Genomic DNA, 24,523 nt, shown 5'->3' on the forward strand with positions numbered 1-24,523 from the left:
GTGCAAATACAATATATTAACCAATAAAATACTCAAAAATTTGAAGTGTTTGAAAGTAGAGTAAAAAGTCATTAAATTATGTTTAATTTGTGCATCATTAATTTAATACTTGGCTGTTGTATGGTTTAATGAGTAAGATTTCAAACTCATAAGAGACTGGCTTGGATTCTATATTTCTGCAGACTTACCCTGTGTGGGATTGTGGGTAAATTCCTTAGTCTTTCTGAGCCCCAGTTTCCCCATTTTTTTTTTTTTTGCGGTACGCGGGCCTCTCACTGTTGTGGCCTCTCCCGTTGCTAAGCACAGGCTCCGGGTGCGCAGGCTCAGCGGCCATCGCTCACGGGCCTAGCCGCTCCGCAGCATGTGGGATCTTCCCGGACCGGGGCACGAACCCTTGTCACCTGCATTGGCAGGTGGACTCTCAACCACTGCACCACCAGGGAAGCCCTCCCCATTTTTAAAATGGCAACAATAGCAGAAACCTCTCAAAGAGGTGTTGTGAGGGATAAATGAAATAGTATCTATAAAGTTTCCTACATTTATATTAAGGACTTAGTAAGCAATAAATGGTAGTTATTAATATTATTAGTAATAAATAATATATGTCAGTAGTGATGGGGTTCTCTTACTGTAGTTTAATTTTACGCTATCAGTGAGTGGAAAGAGTTTTATTTAGCAAATTTATTGTCTAAATAAGATTATGAGTATATTTTTTATTCAGGAGCACCTACTGTTTTTTTTTTTTTATTGCACCTACTGTTTTTAATACTTTGTATGTAAGTGCTTAATTATAAATTGGAAGATTAGCCTGGTGCTTTGAGAGCTAATTGCAAATTAAGTTACTAGGGGAAGAGTAGCTTTCAAATTTTTTTGAAGCCTCCATCCATCCATGATAAGAAATACATTTACATTGAACCCGTTCCACACACACACACACACACACACACACACACACACACACACACCTGAAACAAAACTTTTGTGAAATGATACTTATCCTTACTACATGTGATACACTTTTGTATTTCCTAGTCTGTTCTTTTCTCAGTCACTAAAACACACTGTTCGTTGTAATGTATTAAAATGATTTCATGACCTATGGGTTACAACCTGTGATTTAAAAAACACTGACATACAGTAAGAGAAAGACAAATATCATATGGTATCACTTAATATGTGGAATCTAAAATGTGGCACAAATGAACCTATCTACAAAACAGAAACTCACAGAAATGAGAACAGACTTGTGGATGCCGGGTGAGGGGGGCAGTGGGGGAGGGAAGGACTGGGAGTTTGGGATTAGCAGATGTAAACTATTATATACAGGGTGGGTAAACAAGGTCCTACTGTATAGCACAGGGAACTATATTCAGTATCCTGTGATAAACCATAATGGAAAAGAATATGAGAAAAGAATGTCTGTGTATAACTGAGTCACTTAGCTGTATAGCAGAGATGGACACAACATTGTAAATCAACTATGCTTCAGTTAAAAAAATAAAAAATAAAAAACACATAGAGTAATAACTTTGAGGTATGAAATTGAACTGATCTGAATCAATTCCCAGGTACTGGCAGTGTAACTTTGGACAAATTAACTTCTCTAAGTTTCATTCCACTGTCTTTATAATGTGATATCTCATTCACTGGATTATTAAGGGGATTAAATGAGATAATACATGTTATTACTTTACAGGATACTTGGCATTCATTCATTGAACAACTGTTTTTGAATGCTAACTATGTGTCACCACTGTTGTTGGTATTGAAAGTAAAGTAGTAAGAAATCTTAAGCTTACATTCTAGGGCAGAGCGACAACCAACTTTTTTTTCTTATTTTTTATAACAGCCTTTGTTACCTCCTGGGCCTTTAGAAATGACTTCTGAAAATCGAGATGATAACAGTGAACTATTTAAAGGATTTCTGCAGACTTGGGCAGAAGTGAGCAAGGTGTCACTTGGGAGGGTAAGCCCAAGCTCTTAGAATCATCTGTTAAGCAAATTTTAGTACATATATTAACTTAGTGCTTTGGTTTCTCCCATTGTTTCAGACAAGAAGTAAAAACACTGAGAAGGAGTTATCTAGCATTAAAAGGTGAGTTAAAATTCCTTGCCTTTGTTTTACATTTTCTGGGATCTTTATAACTTAAAGACTATACCATTACAGGAAATTTGAAAGAGCTGAGAAAAATTATCCATCGTATTTCTACCCTAACAACTGTTGTTTTTGTATATTTCCTTTCGTGTATCACCATATGTAATACCACTAGGATATAAGCTTCATGAATGCATGGATTTTGTCTCAATAACCAGAAAAGTGCATTTCACATAGTATATATTCATTCAGTGTTTAATAAATGAGTGATATCACATACATTTTTACTTTTTTATGTTCTAATATATGTACAGTTTTGCATTATGCTTTTCTATTAACATTGTGGTTGCATGTTACTAGAGTCTTTAAATTTATTGAATAATTGCATAATATTTGATTTAGCAGGTAGAATTTACTTAACCTCCTGTTACTCCCTTGGTATTTGAAATTGTTTTCTATTTATTTTGATTGTTTGTATGTGTGTTTGTTGAAATTTATATTGTGATGGTGGATTATTTCCTTAGGATAGATTCCAGAAGTGAGATTAATGTGTCAAATATTATGGACATTTTCATGGCTTTTAGGAAATGCCGGATTGTTTTCCAAAATCTTTTTTAAAAATTTCTGAAAATCTTAAATGAATTTACTCTGCTGTTAGCAATATATATGAATGTATGTGTAACTATAGCCTCTTAGCTTTCATAAGTGAAAAATAGTACCCCATTGTTTAGTTTGATTTCCTTGGTTGCCAGGAAGTTGAATATTTTCCCACATTTACTAATTGTGATTTTACTTTTTCGAATCATCTTTTACTTGTTTTGACTACTGAGTTTGGTTTTACTTCTAAAATTTAACTTTTTAATCTTCTCAGCTACAAAGCCAATTTAAATGGCATGATCATTAGTGAAGATACTGTTTATAAAGTTACCAAAGGCCCAATATTCTCAATGGCTCTCCACCCATCAGAAATTAGAACTTTGGTGGCAGCTGGGGCCAGATCTGGACAAGTTGGGCTTTGGGATTTGGTAAGTTATTATTAATTGTTTTGAAGATATTAACATTTGAAGCAAATAGTCTGCGAAAGAATAGCCTAGAGCCATGTGTTTCTAGATGTTACTTGAGATTTATAGTTTTGTGCTTTGTGATTCCAAATTTTAGAAACCTAGAGGAATTTAAATTTGCTTTGTAGAACTTTAACATTTTTAGCTTGAATATCTTTAGTCATCTGGGCATAAATTCCTTCCAGGAAAGTTTATTACAACTTTAAATGTGTATATGAAAAGATCATACAAAGTTCTTAGGTTTCTAATTATGTTTAAAATATAGTTTCCAAGCTGGATCAAAATATCTTCCCAAGGATCTTCTTAGGATGATCCTAGTAATTTTTTTTTTTAATTAATTTAGTTTTTGTCTATTTATTTTTGGCTGCATTGGGTCTTCATTGCTGCATGTGGGCTTTCTCTAGTTGCAGCGAGCGGGGGCTACTCTTCATTGCGGTGCGCGGGCTTCTCATGGTGGTGGCTTCTCTTGTTGCAGAGCATGGGCTCTAGGCACGCAGGCTCAGTAGTTGTGGCACATGGGCTCAGTAGTTGTGGCTCACGGGCTCTAGAGCGCAGGCTCAGTAGTTGTGGCACATGGGCTTAGTTGCTCTGCAGCATGTGGGATCTTCCCGGACCAGGGCTCGAACCTGTGTCCCCTGCATTGGCAGGTGGATTCTTAACCACTGCACCACCAGGGAAGCCCCCTAGTCATTTTTTGATGAGTTAGAAACAGATATTGAATTTCATTCATTGTACATATAATAATGCATTGATTGCTTTCAGTGTTTACAGAATTGAAAAAAGCCGAGTTAATGTTCTCTGAACTTAGTTTTTAATTGGGGAAGTAGAACAAAGACCTGAAAAATGCCATAAGGACAATTAATAGAGATGGAGAAATCATGGTGACTTGCAGTGGTTTGGGGTTAATAAATAAAATGGATTTTGTAAGTGAGAAGAGAAGAAATGAAAACCAAATTCTCTCTTATTTTGGGAGCATAGGTTCTCCCTTATTTTGATAAAATGTGAGTGGGGTAGGAGGTGAAAGGATTTGGTAAAGAAAACAGAAGCAGAGAAATGGGAAGAGGACCAGAAATGGTGTAAGGTTGTATAAGCTAAGAGATGAATTTCAAGCATCGGAGTTTGACAGGGCTTTTTTTTTTAGATGAGTTAAAAAGAATGGGAACAGAAAAAGGGCCATTAGTTTTGAAAATAAGGTATCATAAGTGAGCTGAGAGAATAGCTTCAACAATAAGGTAAGAAAGGAACACAGACTTTAGGAGATTAAAAAAAGTATGGGGTGGAAGAAGAAATGGAAGCAATGGATAGACTATTTGTTGAAGAACTTAGAAAAGGAAAAATAGAGAATTAGCATAGTCAAGTGAAGATCTTTTCAGGGTGTGTTGAAGATATGTAGGAAAGTCCCTTTGTCATGTCTTTTCTGGTGACTCCAAAAATCTGTATTATTGGGTGTCTGTAGTCCAATATTTTTATCAACTTTCTAATTTTTCAGGACACCTGGCTATCTCATTAACAGACTGAGCGAGTCTAAAACCATTATCTTGGCTATCCTGTGCTCACTCCGAAACTCCCCTCGTTTTTTAAAAAAAAGTTTAGCGTTATTGAGGTATAATTAACATTTTATAAAATCTACACATTTAAAATGTACAGTTTAATGATTTTTAATAAGTTTATTGAGTTGTGTAAATATCACCATAATTCAGTTTTAGAACATTTTCATCATTCCTATAAGATTCCTCGTGGCTACTTACATTTAATCCCTGTTTCTACCCTTATCCCCAGGCAAATCTCCACAAATTTGCACTTTTTGGACATTTCATATAAATAGAATCATAAAATATGTGGTCTTTTATATTGGCATTTTTCTTTTAGCATAGTTTTTTTTAATTAATTAATTTATTTATTTTGGCTGCATTGGGTCTTAGTTGAAGCATGTGGGGTCTTTGTTGAGGCATGCGGGATCTTTTGTTGAGGCGTGCAGGATCTTTCATTGAGGCGTGGGCTTTTTGTTGTGGCGCGCAGGCTTCTCTCTAGTTGTGGCATGTGGGTTTTTCTCTAGTTGTGGTGTGCAGGCTCCAGGGCTCGTGGGCTCTGTAGTTGTGGCACGTGGACTTAGTTGCCCCACAGCATGTGGGATCTTAGTTCCCCAACCAGAGATTGAACCTGTGTCCCCTGCATTGGAAGGTGGATTCTTTACCACCGGACCACCAGGGAAGTCCCTCTTTTAGCATAGTTTTAAGGTTTATCTGTTTTATAGCATCTATCAGCACCTCATTCTTTTTTTATTGCTGAATAGTATTCCATTGTTTGATTTTACCACATTTTGTTTATCCATTCATCATTTGACAGACATTTGGGTTGTTTCCACTTTTTGGCTATTCTGAATAATTCTACTATAAACATTTGTGTACACATTTTTGTGTAGGTCTGTGTTTTCATTTCTCTTGGGTAGGTATCTGGGAGTAGAATTGCTAGGTCATATGGTAACTGGTTAACATTTGAGGAACTGTCACCCTGCTTTCCAAAGTGGCTGCATCATTTTCTATTCCTACCAGCAATGTATGAGGGTTCAAATTTTTTTACATGCTCACCAACATTTATTATTATCTGTCTTTTCGATTATAGCCTTTCAAGTGGGTGGTATCTTCCTAGTGAAGTTGTATCTCCATGTGGTTTTGATTTGCATTTCTCTAATGACTAATGATGTTGAGAATCTTTTCCTGCCATTTGGATATCTTTGGCGAAATGTCTATTCAAATCTTTTGTCAATTTTTTTTTGGGTTGTTTGTCTTCTTGTTGAGTTGTAAGAGTTCTTTGTATATTCTAGATACACATCCTTATCAGATATGTGATTTGCAAATATTTCTTCTTTTCATCTTCTTAATGCTATCTTTTGAAGTGCAAATTTTTGAATTTTGGTGATGTCCGATTCATCAAACTTTTAATGGACTGTGTTTTTGGTGTCATATCTAAGAAATCTTTTGTGTAACCCAAAGTCTTAAAGATTTTCTCCTGTGTTTTTTTGTAAAAATTTTATAGTTTCAGCTTTCACATTTAGTTCACTGATCCATCTTGAGTTGTTCTTTTTGAATTATTTTTGTATATGCTGTAAGGTAAGGGCCCAAGTTCATCTTTTTGTATGTGTATATCCAGTTGTCCCAGCACTATTTGTTGAAAAGACTTTTACCTCATTGTATTGTCTTGGCAGTCCCTCAGTTTTCCTCTTAACCTTCTGTCAGATTCCTAGTCTCACCTAAGGATCAAAAGATGAGCTGTCATTTATTCGGTCACCCCACCCATTCATTCATTCCACACTTATTAAGTATTTTGTGCTAAGTACTCTTTTTTTTAATAAATTTATTTCTATATTTATTTTTTGGCTGTGTTAGGTCTTTATTTTTTGGCTGTATCAGGTCAAGCCTGCGTGTGGGCTTTCTCTAGTTGCGGCGAGCAGGGGCTACTATTTGTTGCGGTGCGCAGGCTTCTCATTACGGTGGCTTCTCTTGTTGTGGAGTACGGGCTCTAGGTGTGTAGTCTTCAGTAGTTGTGGCACGCAGGCTCAGTAGTTGTGGCTCACAGGCTCTAGAGCACAGGCTCAGTAGTTGTGGTGCATGGGCTTAGTTGCTCCGCGGCATGTGGGATCTTCCCGGACCAGGGCTCAAACCTGTGTCCCCTGCATTGGCAGGCAGATTCTTAACCACTGAGCCACCAGGGAAGTCCCCTAAGTACTATTCTAATGACTCCCCATCCATATTTGTGAGGAAGGATTTTCTCTGTCCTTATGGAGTTTAGAATTTAGTGGCAAAAGCAGCATGAATGAAATAATTACATGTTTGATAAGTGGAGTGAATTATATACTATGATTAATGGAGTGGAGGAAAAGTAGTGTTATAAAAACACATAACAGGGGAACTGGCCTGATTTTGAGGATCAGGGAAGGCTTCCCTGAGGAAGTGAGAATTGAGTTGAGATTTGAAAGCTAAGTAGGAGTAAGCCAAGCAAAGAAAGGGAAAAGAGCATTTCACACAAGAGGAACAGCATGTCAAGGACCTTAGGCAGGAGGATGCCGGCTTGATACATTTAAGGACCTGAAGAATGCCTCTGAAAGAATGCCTCTGTGGCTAGAGCATAAACAGCAGAGGCATAAACGGAAGGGATGAGTGGAATAGGGGGAAGCTGTACAGGTGGGTAGAGGTCAGATGTATAGCTTTATACATAAAGCCTCTGTAACAACTTCCTACAAAACAAACATTGAATACTATTTTCATTTTTCACCTTTTCTCACAAAAGCAAAAATCTTCTTTGGATTCCCTTCAGTTAGCAAAAATAGGTACTAATATAGGTGTTTTGTAAGAGCAAAGTGGCATAAAGTGAACTTTTGAAAAGTGGGGGATACATGTATTTATTTTTAAATTAATTAAAATAGAAAATTCAGTTCTTCAGTTACACCAGGCACATTTCAAGTGCTTAATAGCCACACATGACTAGTGGATACCATATTGGACAGTGCATACATAAAACATTTTTGTCATCTCAGAAAATTCTTTTGGACAGTGCTGCTGTGGAGCAAGCTAATATCAACATTAATTTGGTAAAATAAGACTCAAAGATAAGGTGATAAAACAACAGAATGAAATGAAAAAGGAGACTGTAGAACTAAGGAAACAAATTGAAGATCAGTGAAACTAATAAATTAGACAAAAGGAACAGAATAGACATGGCTGAAAATGAAATTATAGATATTAAAGGAAATATCTGAGGTAATCTCAAACACAGATGAAAAAAGTTTTATGAGAAAAGCCAATAGAAAAGGAAAGCCAGGACTTCCCTGGTGGCGCAGTGGTTAAGAATCTGCCTGCCAATTCAGTGGACACGGGTTCAATCCCTGGTCCAGGAAGATCCCACATGCCGTGGAGCAACGAAGCCCGTGTGCCACAACTACTGAGCCTGCACTCTAGAGCCCATGAGCCACAACTACTGAAGCCTGTGTGCCACAACTACTGAAGCCCATGTTCCTAGAGCCTGTGCTCCACAACAAGAGAAGCCACTGCAATGAGAAGCCCACGCACCACAATGAAGAGTAGCCCCCACTTGCCATGACTAGAGAAAGCCCGTGTGCAGTAGCAAGACCGAAGGCAGCCAAAGATAGATAGATAGATAAATAAATAAATTCATTTAAAAAAAAAAAGGAAAGGAAAGCCAGTCAAAGATGACCCAACAAATGTAACAGAAAATATATTCAAAGAGAACTTTTCTGAAAAGACAGAATTGGATTGACAGATTTGAGTGTGTATGCCATGTTCTAGGAAGATTTGGACTTAAATGATAAAGAATTCTTTAGGCAGGAAAAACAAATTATATTCAAGGGGAAAAGCCAGGTTTGCCTCAGTTTTCTACAGCAACATTTCATGTAATGTCTACAAAGTTCTGAGAGAAGGAAGTGTGGCCTGGAATACATACCCAGCCCAAGATATTATTCTAATGTAAAGACAGCAGGTAGGTCTTTTCACATCTGAAAAAACTCAAGAAATTGAAGACCTGTGAGTTCATCTGGAAAAAACTGCTTGATAGCAAATCTTGGCCCGTTGAAAGTAAATCAAAATTAAGGATTCAGGAATGGAGAAGCTTGACAGAAAAATTGATGAGTATTGAATCCATTTAAATACAGAACTGGGACTTCCCTGGTCCAGTGGTAAAGAATCTGCCTTCCAATGCAGGGGACGTGGGTTCGATCCCTGGTTGGGGAGCTAAGATCCCACATGCTGTGGGGCAACTAAGCCCGCGGGCCTCAACTAGAGAGCCTGCGTGCCGCAAACTACAGAGCCCACGCACCACAACTAGAGAGAGAGAACCCGCACGCCACAACTAGAGAGAAACCCGCGTGCCACAATGAAGAGCCTGTGTGCTGCAATGAAAGATCCCACTTGCTGCAAGCAAGATCCCATGTGCCGCAACTATGACCTGACGCAGCCAAAAATAAATGAAATAAATAAATAAATATTTAAATACAGAACTAATATTAAACAGCCATATGAATTATGGTTACAGAACTGGATATGAATGTTGTTAACCTGGAAAAAACAAAATATAGAGATGGAGAAAGGGGAGATTGGAGGAGGAGTGAGAATAATGTTCTCAGTCAATAGAAATTGTCTAAAATTGAGACATACATAGTTAAATAAAAAAGCGTAATGACTAAAACTGCTTTATATTTTCTACTTTTTCCTTCTTAGGAGATAGCTCTTGTAAAGAAATACTCGAAGTTCAAAAATTCCTTCAGCTTGATTTTCTTTTATTATTTTAAAGTATAGTTAAAATTTTTTTATATTTATTTATGGCTGCATTGGGTCTTCATTGGTGTGCGTGGGCTTTCTCTAGTTGTGGCGAGCGGGGGCTACTCTTCATTGTGGTGCGTGGGCTTCTTATTGTGGTTGCTTCACTTGTTGCAGAGCGTGGGCTCTAGGCATGTGGGCTTCAGTAGTTGTCGCACACGGGCTCAGTAGTTGTGGCTTGAGGGCTCTAGAGTGCAGGCTCAGTAGTTCTGGCACATGGGCTTAGTTGCTCCACAGCATGTGGGATCTTCCTGGACCAGGGCTTGAATCCGTGTCCCCTGCATTGGCAAGTGGATTCTTAACCACTGCACCACCAGGGAAGCCCCTAAAGTATAGTTAAATTTAATACTACTTAAAGTGGCCTTTTTTTTTTCTCTAAATTTCTTCTCTGTCCTTCTATCTGTATAAGTAAGTACTTGTAAAGACATCTTTAATGATCACTTAGTATTTTAATGATAATTTTGGTCAATTTTGGGTTTTCAATGGTTTTTCAAAACTTTTGTCTTTGTATATTTCTCTGTATATTTGTTTGAGTTCCTTATAACAATGGAGAGTTTTGTTTTTCTAAAAAATATATGCTATAGACAAATATGCCAAAATGTTAACAGTGGTTAACTCTGGGTAGGAGGAGGAGTTTGTGTGATTGTAATTTTTTTCCTTCCTTCTCTTTTCATGTTTCTTTATTTTCTTTAAATTTTTTTCTCTTTATTTAAAAACTTAAATAAAAAAGACGAAAACAAAAGTGTTTGAGTATTTCAGAGCCGACTAAGCTAGATTTAGAGATGAAAGTTGTTCTGGTTCATAATATGACATACCGCATAAGAATATAACATCAAAATCCAAAAAATGATGATTTCGGAGTTGTTAATCCAGTTGTGGAAACGATAATCCTTAGAAGCAGTAATATCACTACTGAAATTCAAGTACATGTATTTTTAAAAATAAATTTATTTATTTTTGGCTGTTATTTATTTATTTATATTTGGTTGGGTCTTCGTTGCTGTGCATGGGCTTCTCGTTGCGGTGGCTTCTCTTGTGTAGTACGGGCTCTAAGCTCGTGGACTTCAGTAGTTGTGGCATGTGGGCTTACTAGTTGTGCCTCGCAGGCTCAGTAGTTGTGGTTTGCAGGCTCTAGAGCACAGGCTCAGTAGTTGTGGCACATGAGCTTAGTTTCTCTGTGGCATGTGGAATCTTCTCAGACCAGGGCTGAAACCCATGTGCCCTGCATTGGCAGGTAGATTCTTAACCACTGCGCCACCAGGGAAGTCCCTCAAGCACATGCATTTTTCATGGGCCATTTAGGGGTTAAAATATTTTTAAAACTATCATTTTGTGCCAGGACCAAACACCTTATGAAAATTGAGCTGAGAATGACATACTCGTATAGAAGCACACTTAGCAAGCAAAGTGGGAGTGGTATTGATAGAAGTTTTGGTAGTAAGGAATTATCCTGCATGTGAAATAAAAGTAAATTTCACATTTCCTGAGAATTTTATGAACTGAAGTCATTATAAGCAGTATTTTTTTTCCCTCTGTATTATGAAAAACTAGTTGGCTAGTTGCAAAAAGCTGGAAACTATTAAAATAAATGTGACTTAATTTTGTTGGATTGAAAATTAGGAAAAAGTAACTTAGTGAGAGTCTAAAGTTTCTAGTTCTGACTTTCTGAGTGGGAAGGTGGGTACAATTATAGACTAAGACTAAATATAATACAAGCAAATAGTTTAATGACATAATGATGTAGAAAATATTACTGCTTTTCACCAGTTTTTGTCTCTCTCCCCACCCCCCAACTCTGTTCCAGACTCACCAACCTAAAGAAGATGGAGTTTATATTTTTCAACCCCATAGTCAACCAGTTAGCTGTCTTTACTTCTCGCCTGCCAATCCAGCTCACCTGCTGTCACTGAGCTATGATGGCACATTGCGCTGTGGGGATTTTTCCAGAGCTGTTTTTGAGGAGGTAAATGTTAATATGTTTGCATATGGACCTCAGGTGATATTCTGGATTCCTTATGAAATGCCACATGAATGATTATATTATACCATCAAACTGGGTGAGATGGTGTAGAATAGGGACTTTAGAACTACACTGCCTAAATTCAAATCCCATCTGTTACTATTTGTGTGAACTCGGTAAGTTGCATAACCTCTTTGTGCTTCAATTTCCTTAGTTTTGAAATGGAATGGTAATAGTATCTACCTTATAGGATTGTCATGAGGATTAAATGAGTTAATGCATTTACTTAAAACAGAGCCTGGTACATAGTAAGTTTTTGCTCTTATTTTTTATTTTTGCAGAAAGCTTTTAAATAAAATAACTTATTCTTCTATTTTAAGGCTTAAAACTTGTCCTCTTTTATTCAGGAAAAAATATTGGAATATTATTATACTTTTGTTCATTATTTCTAGCCTTGGCAGATATGAATTTTGTGGGGATGAGTCTTAGATATGACAAAAAAGACTAGAGAAATTCATCACATAACAGTACTATAATACATTGTCCAAAACTTTTGGCCAGTAATATAACACAGAAACTATAAAATTTGGTTTTTTGTCTTCTAGCTAAGATTTATCATCTCTTATATGCCATGTATAGCTGATGGTAGAGAGATTAGCTCAGCTGTTTTTATCTGGTGAAGTTAGAATGAAAAACTGCCATTCGATGTCATATAATTGTACTCTGGCAAGAAATGGACACCTAAGCGGGTTCATTCAGAACATCTTAGGCCAGGTTTATTCATAACCACCTATTGAGGATAAGGTCTTTTCCTGGGCTAGTCTAACCCCTGCAGGGTAAGATGAAGTTGAAGTTTAAGAATAGTTCAAAGATGTTGGTCTCATACTCGTGACCGTCCATCCTCCCAGAGATAGCCTACCAAGTTAACCAGACTACTTACCCCTTGGAGGTTTTCAAATTGGTTTGATCTCTGGTTGGGTAGGCCAGAAGCTTCCAAAGGCCTGAGGAATCCTCACAATATTGGATCCCAGTGATTACATTTTGGTTTACTACTTAAATATCTACTACTTAATGTTACAACAAACATATTTCAAGTGAGCTTTCAGATTTGCTTAACCATATCAGATTTCCTCATTAAGAGAATTCCTACAAATCAAACTCTTTTTTTATATGGATTTTAATCTTTGTGAAATTTAGGATGGTTTAGATGTAGGTTTTCATTCTTTAGCTTATTTCGAATGGGACTTTTAAAGTTTTTAGAGGTCCTCAGTATAAGAGCATTTTATATGTGATAGACAATGAAGAAAACAGGGTATCATCACTGATTATGGCTTATCATCATAAATACTAATTGATGATCTAATTTTATGCCTTAATTTTTTTATGTAAGCCAGTATTCAAAGTGAACGCATTCTGTCTTTGTAATTATTTTAATATTCTATGTATAGATGATTCATAATTACTTATAAAAGAGTTTTTAACTAATTATTTTAATAGCTATAGTATAATACGTAACTGCTTTTGTTCTTCACTGAACTCCTAAAATGATCTTTCTTACAGTTGGGAAGGCTTTTTCTCTCTTCTTGAGAGCTAATAGTTTTTGAGTTTTCTTTTAAAAATGAGGATGTTTAATTTCTTTTAAGTCTGTTTTTAACCATATGAAAAAAAGACTTTTCAAGACTGTTAATGTGTTGCTGGTCAGACTTGATTTCCTAATTACTGACAATTAGAAGAAACAGTTTCTTTTTTTACTGGTGTCTTTGCTTTTTTTTTCTTTTAATTTCTATTTTTACCTTTTAAAAATTGGTTTTTAAGAGCAACATTGATATTTAAAATCCTTACTGGAAATGGATGGGCTGTTAATCATGGATTAAATGAAATAATTTTTGTGAAAAGTCCTCTTTAAACTGTTTAATGGTAGCACTTTGGTTATTAATGCATACCATATAGTTATGTATGCAAGTCACATTCTGTTTTGTATTTGTTTATATTCTTACAGGAAGGTTTGAGTTTGAAATTTGAAGGTACATCTATGTTTTATCAGCCACTTAATAATAACTGATTGTACTTATTTATTTATTTATTTTTTTTGCGGTAAGCGGGCCTCTCACTGTTGTGGCCTCTCCCGTTGCGGAGCACAGGCTCCGGACGTGCAGGCTCAGCGGCCATGGCTCACGGGCCCAGCTGCTCCGCGGCATGTGGGATCTTCCCAGACTGGAGCACGAACCCGTGTCCGCTGCATCGGCAGGCGGACTCTCAACCACTGCACCACCAGGGAAGCCCTGTACTTATTTTTTAATACAACTTTGTTGAGATATATAATTCACATACCATTCAATTCACCCATTTAAAGTGTAAAATCCAGTGGTTTTTAGTGTATTTATAGGGTTGTGAAACTGTTACCACAATCTAATTTTAGAATACTTATCACCTCCAAAAGAAACCCCTTGCTTATCAAGTACTCCCGATTTCCCCTTTCGCCCTAGAAAACCACTAATCTACTTTCTGTCTCTACATATTTCCGTGTTCTGGACATTTCATATAAAAGGAATCATACAGTTTATAGTCTTTTGTGACTGGCTTCTATACTTATCGAAATGTTTTCAAGGTTCATGCATGTTGTAGAATGTGTCAGTACTTCATTCTTTAGTGGCTGAATAGTATTCCCTTGTGTGGCTGTACCACATTTTACACATCCATTGATTAGTTGATGAACAATTGTGTTGTTTCCATTTTTAACTATTACGAATAATGCCATTATGAACATTCATACACAAGTTTTGTGTGCTTTCATTTCTCTTGGGTATACACCTAGGAGTGTAATTGCTGGGTCATATGGTAACTCTATGTTTAACATTCTGATGAACTGCCAAGTGGTTTCCCAAACTGGCTTCACTGTTGTACATGCTCATCAGCAGTATGTGAGGGTTCCCATTTCTCCACATCTTTTCCAACGCTTGTTGTTGGTGGTGAGTATAGCCAACCTTGTGGGTATGAAGTGGTATCTCATTGTGGTTTTGACTTGCGTTTCCCTAATGATTAATGATGCTGAGCATGTTCATCTGCTTATTGGCCATTTGTAATTATTTAGAGAAATTTGGATCTTTTGCCTACTTTTTAATTGGGTTATCTGTGTTTTCAGTATTGAGTTGTAAGAGTTATCCACTTATTTATTTTTTTAAAAGTCAGGTTTATTGAGGTATACAGTACATATTGTAAAATGTACCTTTGTTAGGTGTGCAGTTTTATAAGTTTTGGCAAATTGTATATACCTGTTTAACCACCACTGCAATCAAGACATAAAAAATTTCCATCACCTGGAAAAATTACCTCATGACCCTTTGTAGTCAGTCCTCTCCCCGTTCCTGAAGCCCCTGGCAACCACTGATGTGATTACTGTCCCTATAATTTTGCCTGTTCTAGAATGTCAAGTAAATGGAATCAAATGGTGTGTAGCTTTTTGTGTCTGGCTTTATTTACCTAGCATAATGTTTTTAAGATTCATCCATGATATTGCATGTATCAGTAATTTGCTTCTGATACTATTGATTGAACAATTACCTTGTGTTAGGTACTAACCTGAGTGTGCTTTATATATATTATTAAGCCTAATAACACCCTATGAAATAGGTAATGTTCTCCCCATTTAACAGTTGAAAAAACTGAGGTAAAGAGGTTTATTAGCTTGCTGAAGGACATAAAAGGCAGAACTAGAATTTGCACTTGAGTCTCTCTGACTCCAGATCCCCTGCACTTAACCATTTTAATATAATGACTGAATACTTCAAGTTTCATTTGTGTATATTGGGCTTTTTTTGATATAGGGGTTGGGATACCTTTGGTGTATTTATTTGTTAATCTCAGTTTATAGTAATATTGTTATTAAAACTAAAAGTCAGTAGCAATTCATGATTAAGTGATAAGAATTGTGGTAATTCTCTCTTACTTGAGTACTGACACATTCTACAACATTTATTTTTTATTCCTTATATGTGTGAGCCCTGAGCCCAAAGTAACAACATTGTGGATTGTAAGTGATTAAAAATTTATAACAATAATACATGCTCATGATAAAATATTTACAGTAGGGGACTTCTTTGGTGGTCCAGTGATTAAGAATCCACCTTCCAATGCAGGGGACACGGGTTTGATCCCTGGTCGGGCAACTAAGATCCCACACGCCGCAGGGCAACTAAACCTGCACGCCGCAACTAGAGAGAAGCCCGCAACAAAGACCCAGTGCAACCAAAAAACCCCCACAAACTTACAGTAAACGGGGTGTGCAAACTAAATTTGCCCTTTCCCCATTCCCACTCTCCCGAAGTAACCTTTGTATTTTTTGTGTATGCCTCCAGAAAGTACACATATACTTACAAGCATATAGATACAGATTTTTTTCTTTGCGCTAATGTGTTCACACTATATACATAGTTTTTTGCAACTTGCTTTTTTAATTTACTAGTATATCTTGGACAGTTAATAGCACAAATCTACCTCATTCTTTTTTAGCATTGCATGGTATTTCAAAGTAGAGATGTACCATCATGATTTAACCAGATCTTTTCTGGTGGACGTTTAGGTTGCTTTTTATTGCTGTTATAAGCAGTCTGGCAGCAAGCATCCTTATATATATCTTAGTGAAATTACTGGGTCAAAGGGTATGTATAAGCATTAAATATTTTGATAGATGTGTCCTGATTGCTGTAAAAATTTTGTATCTATTTACACTTCCACCAAGAGTAGGTGAGCATTCAAGCCATATACCTTGGACTTAGTTGGCAAAGTTACTTGGTATATTAAGGTATTTCAACTGGGTAAGATTCAGATTCAGTCCATTTCCTAGCAAGTTTCACAGGGTAGATCTGCATCTGAAGTTTATTGGATTTAAGAGATTTGGGATGTAGCCCTGACATGGGTGGATGGGCTGTTTGATTGCAGTCTCACAGCTGATCAGTGCCTTAGTTTCCATCTAAGGGGATTACCATTTTGCCCTATGCTTCTTGTGGGGATCATGGGAGGATAAATGAGGTTATTTGGGTTAAGTGTTTTGTTACTCTTTTAACAAAGAATTTATGCATTGGCTTTCTTTAAAAGAAGAGTGTTACATAAGTTGATTGTTACTTATATCCTTAGGTATATAGAGATGAAAGAAGTAGCTTTTCCTCCTTTGACTTCTTGGCAGAAGACGCCTCCACTTTAATAGTAGGTCACTGGGATGGAAGTATGTCACTAGTGGATAGGCGGACGCCTGGAACTTCTTGTGAGAAACTTATCAATTCTTCTTTGAGCAAAATAAGAACTGTACATGTCCACCCAGTGCATAGACAGTATTTTATCACTGCGGGATTAAGGTATGTCCTTCATGAAATTTTATGATTTAGGCCTTTTAATGTTAGGAGTAATGTTTTAGTTTGGTGGTCAGAGACTTCTGACTTTTTTTGTAATACCCACAGACCAAATAATTTTCCTTTCTACACTGATTGAGCATTTTTGTTTTTTTTTAATGTGATTCTTTTTAAAATGAGAGATTCTTTTGGATTTAATAAATAGCGCAAGTGTTGAAAAAATATACATTTTTGTTTTCCTTGGCCTCATGCGTTTACTTCTAGTCTTTTGAGAAGAACGTACGTAAAAAATATAAAAGTTCCATGTGACCTATAACTTCTTGGTCTGTGTTAACTTTTTTCTTGGATAGATTAGAAAACCAGCTAGAATCTTGTCTCTCTGTACCCACCTGGTTACATATATATGCTATAATTTTGAAATTTTTCTCATTTCTTACTCTATACCAGTGTTTTTTAAATTAATATAGAAGATTAGAGGGTTCTGTCTTAACTGTTCTTCAATGTAGTGAGTATTTGAGTGTCTAATTTATGTTCAGTGCTATTGTAGAGTCTTACTATGTGTACTGTGACAACACTGAGAATTATTCCTCCTGTTACAGGGATATTCATATTTATGATGCAAGGTGCCTGAATCGCAGTAGAATCAAGCCTTTGATTTCTTTGACTGAACACACAAAGAGCATCGCTTCTGCCTATTTTTCACCTCTTACTGGTAACAGAGTAGTAACCACATGTGCTGATTGTAAGCTGAGGTAAATTGGGAAGACAGAAATACTTGTTAAGGAATCTAGAGTCTGTAGTTACTGTGTTAAACAGTAGCTTTGTTGACTATTGCTCCTTATTAAATCAACTAGTGTTATTGTTTCATAGTCATGTCTAGGTTCCCAAAGATCAATGACCTGTACTTAATGGCTTTTCAGCAGTTTTGGGATCTGTAGATTTCCTTGAGATTGGCAGGGAAGGTCTGTAGCTACCCTGGAGAGTGATGTCAGTCTTTGCTTTTAGCACTGAAATCAGATGAAATCAGGCTTGTGATATCTTGGAGGGGAGATAATTTTAGCAAAGGGAGAAGCTCTTACTTTGGAGATAGTGGGGTCTACCCCACAAGTGAAGTGCTGAATCAAAGTTGCAGAGCCCCAGGCCATGGGCAGGCAGAAAAGGTAGCAAAAATTGGGCTTTTATACAAACTACTGGATAAAATTTTATGGTTTTAGCTTTGATACCTTTCTATAGCTACTTCCTAAAAATGGATTTTAAAATGTAATATAAACCAATTGAACAAAAATAGAAAATAATGCCAATTAAAAAAGATGTGGAGAATGTTAATGCAATCACAAAGGAAATGATTTTGTTCTCTTCTAAAATCCCTGATTTTGCTTAACATTGCAAGCAATTCCCTGTTTATGAGAGTTTTACCTTAAGTGATTTTGGAATTCGTTCATTATTCATTCAACAAGTATCTGTTAAATGTATGCTGTGGGCCAGGCTCTAGAAAGGCACCTAATTTCTGTTTAGACCCATCTATTGGGAAGAACATGGTTTATAGTGTGCGACAGGTACCCAGTTAATTTCTAGTAAAGTGTGTAAGTATTACCAGGTAATACATTAAGAGATTTAGTCACCAGACAATGGCAGCTCAGTGTCCCCTTTCCACCCATGTAGTTTTCTTTGTCTTAAGGGCTACTTATACTTATTTGTCCCATTCCTGTTCATTTGCACTGTAGAGTTTACTCTTGTTACATTAACCATTAGTGATTTGGCTTTCTAGTAATCTAATTAGTTAATAAGCTCTAGTGCCAAGAAATTTCAGTGGAATAGCTAGGCATAAGGAGAAGGGGGAGGTGGTGATGATTCGGTTAGTTTCTGTCTGCCAGGGTACCTAGTGGAGGCTTCTGGATACCTCCAGTTGCCCCACAAGAACTCCTCCCCTTGGTCACTGGACAGTCTTAGTCTCGCCAGAATCTGGAAGTGACACTATCACGCCCTCAACTGATGAGTCTCCCTTGATACATGCATACACTTTTAGGTTATTTTTGCATTTTCAGACTACATCCCTTATGTATGACTTATATTACTGTGAATCTGAATATAGAGTCTAGATTGTCACTTTAGAATGTACATTTAAGTTTGGAGTAATAATGTCTAAATAAGTAATTTCCACACTAAACTATAAGCACTGAATTTTATAATATTCTTTGTAACTTTTGTAAATATATTAGCTGAGATTTGTTAGAGCCTGATCCTATATATTTTAAGATAACAGTCATATTTCATATCATGAACCAGTGAAAACCTTGTTAAATATACTGATAATATTTCAGAAAATTATTAAGAAACAATAAAGAGTGTGCTCCTTTATTCTTGCTCTTTATTTTGTAGAATCTTTGACAGCAGCTGTATATCCTCGAAGATTCCTCTTCTCACCACCATCAGGTAGGTTTCCATGTGCCAAATAAAGTAGACCCTGGATTACTATGAGGTCTTTGTTGGAGTGCATACATTGGACATCTGATTGTCAAGGAGATGTAATAGGTCTGATTTTGTATTACATTGTTCCAGTGTTCCAGGTTGCTAGTTCCTATCCTATACAGAAGGGTTCTTGCTTCCAGGTTTCCTGTTTCTGTAAAGAGGTTCAATCTCTTTTAGTCAGTAGCTGTTCTCTGCCTCTGGGTGGTTATTTTTGGTTAAGGTGAGTGACTTTATTCCAACCTGAATTACTCATGTTACCCTATTGAGACTTACTTGCTGGTGAGGCTAGCTGAAGCTCTGTTTATTTGCACCTGTTTGTTCTGGGCTTGGAGGGCCTCTCCACCTTCCCACTTACTTTGTTTGGTTACCCTTTTTTTGCATCTGCTACTTTTAATGTATGTATTTTACATCAAACTTTATGCAATGCCTTCTTCCTAGACATACCTCTTTATTAGTATTTATGAAGTTGGGGACAGGGTGTGCAATGTATGTTGATTGTTGCTTCATGAGTTTTATACTCTATAGAGGCTATATTTAAGCATGTTTGTTTTCTTTTTCACAGAATTTCCCTCCATTTCCTTTTTCAAACTTTATTAATTCTAGTTTATTGGTTTCTAATGCATATTTAAAAAAAATTATCTAGTGTGATGATTCACAGGTCAGTAGAGATAGGGTCATTGAGTGGCAGAGGGAGATGTGGTTCTCCATTGTTCATACTTCTTTAGTTAGAAAGGGTTGCTAATGGTGTTACAATGTAAAGAATAAAAAGGCAGTGCTTTGCTTTTTGCTTTGGAGAGCAGTAAAGAGCCCCAAATATATTAAAAAAATTTTTTTTACTTTATTTTTAGTTGTGGTTATAAACACATAAATTAACCATCTTAACTATTTATATGTATACAGTGCAATAGTGTTAGGTATATTCACGTTGTTGTGCAGCAGACTTCTAGAATTTTTTTATCTTGCAAAACTGAAACTGCCCATTAAACATTAATTCCTCTTTCCCCCTTTTCCCAGACCTTGGCAACCATCTTTCTACTTTCCATTTCTATGATTTTGACTATTATAGATACTTCATATGAGTGAAATCATACAGTATTTGTCATTTTGTGACTGGTTCATTTCACTTAGCATAATGTCCTCGATGTTCATCCGTATTCTAGCATGTGACAAGATCTCCTCCTGTTTAATTTAATTTTTTAAAATTAATTTATTTTTTCCCATATTTGCCCCTAGGTTCTTCATGACCATTTCTTTTTTTTCCTTATATTCCATATATATGTGTTAGCATACGGTATTTGTTTTTCTTTTTCTGACTTACTTTACTCTGTAGGACAGACTCTAGGTATGGGAATAAATACGCAGACCTACTAGAGAATGAACTTGAGGATATGGGGAGGGGGAAGGGTAAGCTGTGACAAAGTGAGAGAGTGGCAGGGACATTTATACACTACCAAACGTAAGGTAGATAGCTAGTGGGAAGCAGCCGCATAGCACAGGGAGATCAGCTTAGTGCTTTGTGACCACCTAGAGGGTTGGGATAGGGAGGGTGGGAGGGAGGGAGACGGAAGAGGGAAGAGATATGGGAACATATGTATATGTATAACTGATTCACTTTGTTATAAAGCAGAAACTAACACACCATTGTAAAGCAATTATACTCCAATAAAGATGTTAAAAAAATTAATTTATTTTTGGCTGCATTGGGTCTTCGTTGCTGTGCACAGGCTTTCTCTAGTTGAGGCGAGTCGGGGCTACTCTTCATTGCAGTGCGCGGGCTTCTCATTGCAGTGGCTTCTCTTGTTGCAGAGCATGGGCTCTAGGCGCACGGGCTTCAGTAGTTGTGTTACACGGGCTCAGTAGTTGTGGCTTGAGGGCTCTACAGCCCAGGCTCAGTGGTTGTGGCACATGGGCTTAGTTGCTCTGCGGCATGTGGGATCTTCCTGGACCAGGGATTGAACCCATGTCCCCTGCATTGGCAGGCGGATTCTAAACCACTGCGCCACCAGGGAAGTCCCTTCGTCTTTTAAAGGCTGCATAATATTCCACTGTATGTATGTGCCACATTTTCTTTATCCATTCATCTGTTGATGGACATTTTGATTGTTTCTACCTCTTGGCTATTGTGAATAATGCAGTGAACAAAATGGGTGTAAAGATATCTCTTTAAGATCCTGCTTTGAATTCTTTTGGATATATACCCAGAAGGGGGATTTTGATGGATCATCTGATAATTCTATTTTTAATTTTTTGAGGAACCTTTGTACTGTTTTTCCATAGCAGCCAAACCACTTTATATTCCAGTAGTGCACCAGGGTTCTAATTTCTCTTTATATTCATCAACACTTATTGTCTGTTCTTTTGTTAGTGATTATCCTAAGGAGGTAATATCTCATTGTGGTTTTGATTGCATTTCTCTAATGATTAGTGATGTTAAACATCTTTTCATTTGCTTGTTGGCCATTTGTGTATCTTCGTTGGAGAACTGTCTATTCAAGTCTTTTGCCAGTTTTTGAATTGCATAATTTTTGTTGTTGAGTTATAGGAATTCCTTACATATTCTGGATATTAACCCCTTATCAAACATGTGATTCGTGAATATTTTCTACCATTTTGTGGGTTGCCTTTTCACTCTGTTGATTGTTTCCTTTGATGCACAGGGTTTTTAAATTTGATGTAGATTTGTCTGATTTTGCTTTTGTTGCCTGTGCTTTTGGTGTCATATTGAAGAAATCATTGCTAAATCCAGTGTCCTGAAACTTTCCCCCTATGTTTTCTTCTCTGTTTTACTAATAGTTTCAAGTCTTATGTTTAGGTCTTCAATCCACTTTGAGTTAATTTTTGTATATAATATAAGATTATTGTCCAACTTTATTCTTTTGAATGTGGATATCCAGTTCTCCCAGCACCATTTGTTGAAGAAACTGTCCTTTTCCCATTTTGTGGTCTTGGCACCCTTGTTGAATATCACTTGACCATGTACATGTACATTTATGGGATCTATTCTGTTCTGCTGGTCTGTAGTGTCTGTCTTTATACCAGTACCACACTGTCATGATTACTGTTGCTTTGTAGTATGTTTTGAAATCCGGAAACATGAGGCTCCCAACTTGGTTCTTTTTTTTTAATTATTTTTGGCTGCATTGGGTCTCCGTTGCTGTGCGTGGGCTTTTCTCTAGTTGCGGCGAGCAGGGGCTACTCTTCATTGTGGTGTGCGGGCTTCTCATTGCAGTGGCTTCTCTTTGTTGCGAAGCATGGGCTCTATGTGCACGGGCTTCAGTAGTTGCGGCATGCAGGCTCAGTAGTTGTGGCTTGTGGGCTTAGTTGCTCTGCGGCATTGGGGATCTTCCTGAACCAGGGCTTGAATGTGTGTCCCCTGCGTTGGCAGGTGGATTCTTAACCACTGCGCCACCAGGGAAGTCCTGTTCTTCTTTTTAAAGATTATTTTGACTGTTTGTAGTTCCTTGAGTTTCCATATCAATTTTAGGATTTTTTTTCTATCTCTGTAAAACATGCCATTGGGATTTTCATAGGGATTGCATTGATTGAATTCTATAGATCACTTTGGGTAGTATAGACATTTTAACAATATTAAGTCTTCCAGTCCACAACCACAATGTCTTTCCATTTATTTGTGTCTTCTTTGGTTTGTTTTAGTAATGTTTTGTAGTTTTCAGTATACAAAGCTTTCACATCTTTGGTTAAATTTATTCCTAAATATTTTATTCTTTTTTATGCTACTGTAAATGGGATTGTTTTCTTAATTTCCTTTCTGGATTGGTTATTCTTAATGTGTAGAAATGCAACTGATTTTTGTGTGTTGATTTTTGTATCCTGTAAATTTGCTGAAATTGTTTAAATAGTTTTTTTGTGTGTTTGTGTAGTCTTTAGTCCTACCCAGTTTTCTAGTCCTACTAAATTTACAATACTATGTTGAATAGACATGGCAAGAGTAGGCATCCTTGCCTTTTACCACATCTTACAGGAAAAGGTTTCAGTTTTTCATCATTGAGTATTATGTTAGCTGTGGGCCTTTCATATATGGCCTTTATTATGTTGAGATAGTTTTTGTCTATTCCTAGTTTGTTGAAAGGGTATTGAATTTTGTCATGAAAGGGTATTGAATTTTGTCAAATGATTTTTCTGTACTGGTTGAGAGGATCTTATGATTTTTGTCCTTCATTCTGTTAATGTGGTATATTACATTAACTGAGTTTTATATGTTGAACCATCCTTGCATCCCAGGTATAGATTCAACTTGGTCATGGTGTATAATCCTCTTAATGTGCTGTTGAATTTGGTTTGCTGGTATTTTGTTGTGAATTTTTGCATCAATATTCATTAGGAATATTAGTCTGTAGGCTTTTTTTTTTTTTTTCTTGTAGGTTCCTTGTCTGGCTTTGGTATCAGGGTAGTGTTGGCCTCACAGAATGAATTGGGAAGTGTTCCCTCCTCTTCAGTTTTTTGGAAGAGTTTGAGGAGCACTGGTGTTAATTCTTCTTTAAATGTTAGGTAGAAATCTCCAGTGAAGCCATCTGGTCCTTGGATTTTTTAAAATTTTTTTATTTTTTTTTGCGGTATGCGGGCCTTTCACTGTTGTGGACTCTCCTGTTGTGGAGCACAGGCTCCAGACGTGCAGGCCCAGCGGCCATGACTCACGGGCCTAGCCGCTCCATGGCATGCGGGATCTTCCCGGACTGGGTTAAGAACCTGTGTCTCCTGCATCGGCAGGTGGACTCTCAACCCCTGCGCCACCAGGGAAGCCCATGTCCTGGGATTTTTTTGTTGGGAGGTTTTTGGTTATTATTTTAATCCCCTTACTAGTTATAGTTCTACTTAGATTTTCTATTTCTTCATGATTCAGTCTTGGTAAATTGTATGTGTCTGGGAATTTAAAAAAATAATTATTTTTTGGCTGTGTTGGGTCTTAGTTGCAGCACGTGGGATCTTCATTGAGGCATGTGGGATCTTTCGTTGAGGTGTGCGGACTTCTCTCTAGTTGTGGCATGCAGGCTTCTCTCTAGTTGCGGCATGTGGGTTTTCTTTTCTCTAGTTGTGGCGTGCAGACTCCAGAGTGTGTGGGCTCTGTAGTTGTGCGTGGGCTTAGTTGCCCCTCAGCATGTGGGATCTAAGTTCCCCCACCAGGGATCGAACCTGTGTCCCCTGCGTTGGAAGGCAGATTCTTTACCACCGGACCACCAGGGAAGTCCTTTGTCTGGGAATTCATTCATTTTTTCTGGATTGTCCAGTTCATTGGTGTATAATTG

At 37.1% G+C, this 24,523-nt stretch overlaps 1 protein-coding gene across 3 annotated transcripts in view; it reads left to right on the forward strand.

Annotated features, from left to right (window-relative positions):
• The window catches only part of WDR76 (WD repeat domain 76), a 62,510-nt gene that overhangs the window by 35,530 nt on the left and 2,457 nt on the right, over positions 1–24,523 (forward strand). For 2 of the 3 annotated variants that reach the window (XM_082648691.1, XM_082648693.1), the window contains exons 6-12: positions 1,850–1,966; positions 2,052–2,095; positions 2,967–3,120; positions 11,290–11,448; positions 16,579–16,796; positions 17,390–17,542; positions 19,170–19,223. In XM_082648691.1, the coding sequence (XP_082504817.1) occupies positions 1,850–1,966; positions 2,052–2,095; positions 2,967–3,120; positions 11,290–11,448; positions 16,579–16,796; positions 17,390–17,542; positions 19,170–19,223 (899 nt within the window). The remainder of the gene's footprint in view (positions 1–1,849; positions 1,967–2,051; positions 2,096–2,966; positions 3,121–11,289; positions 11,449–16,578; positions 16,797–17,389; positions 17,543–19,169; positions 19,224–24,523) is intronic. The other variant, XM_082648692.1, reaches the window with a different exon arrangement.

Source organism: Grampus griseus (assembly GCF_964374135.1).
Source record: "Grampus griseus genome assembly, chromosome: 2".
Classification (NCBI taxonomy): Eukaryota; Metazoa; Chordata; class Mammalia; order Artiodactyla; family Delphinidae; genus Grampus; species Grampus griseus.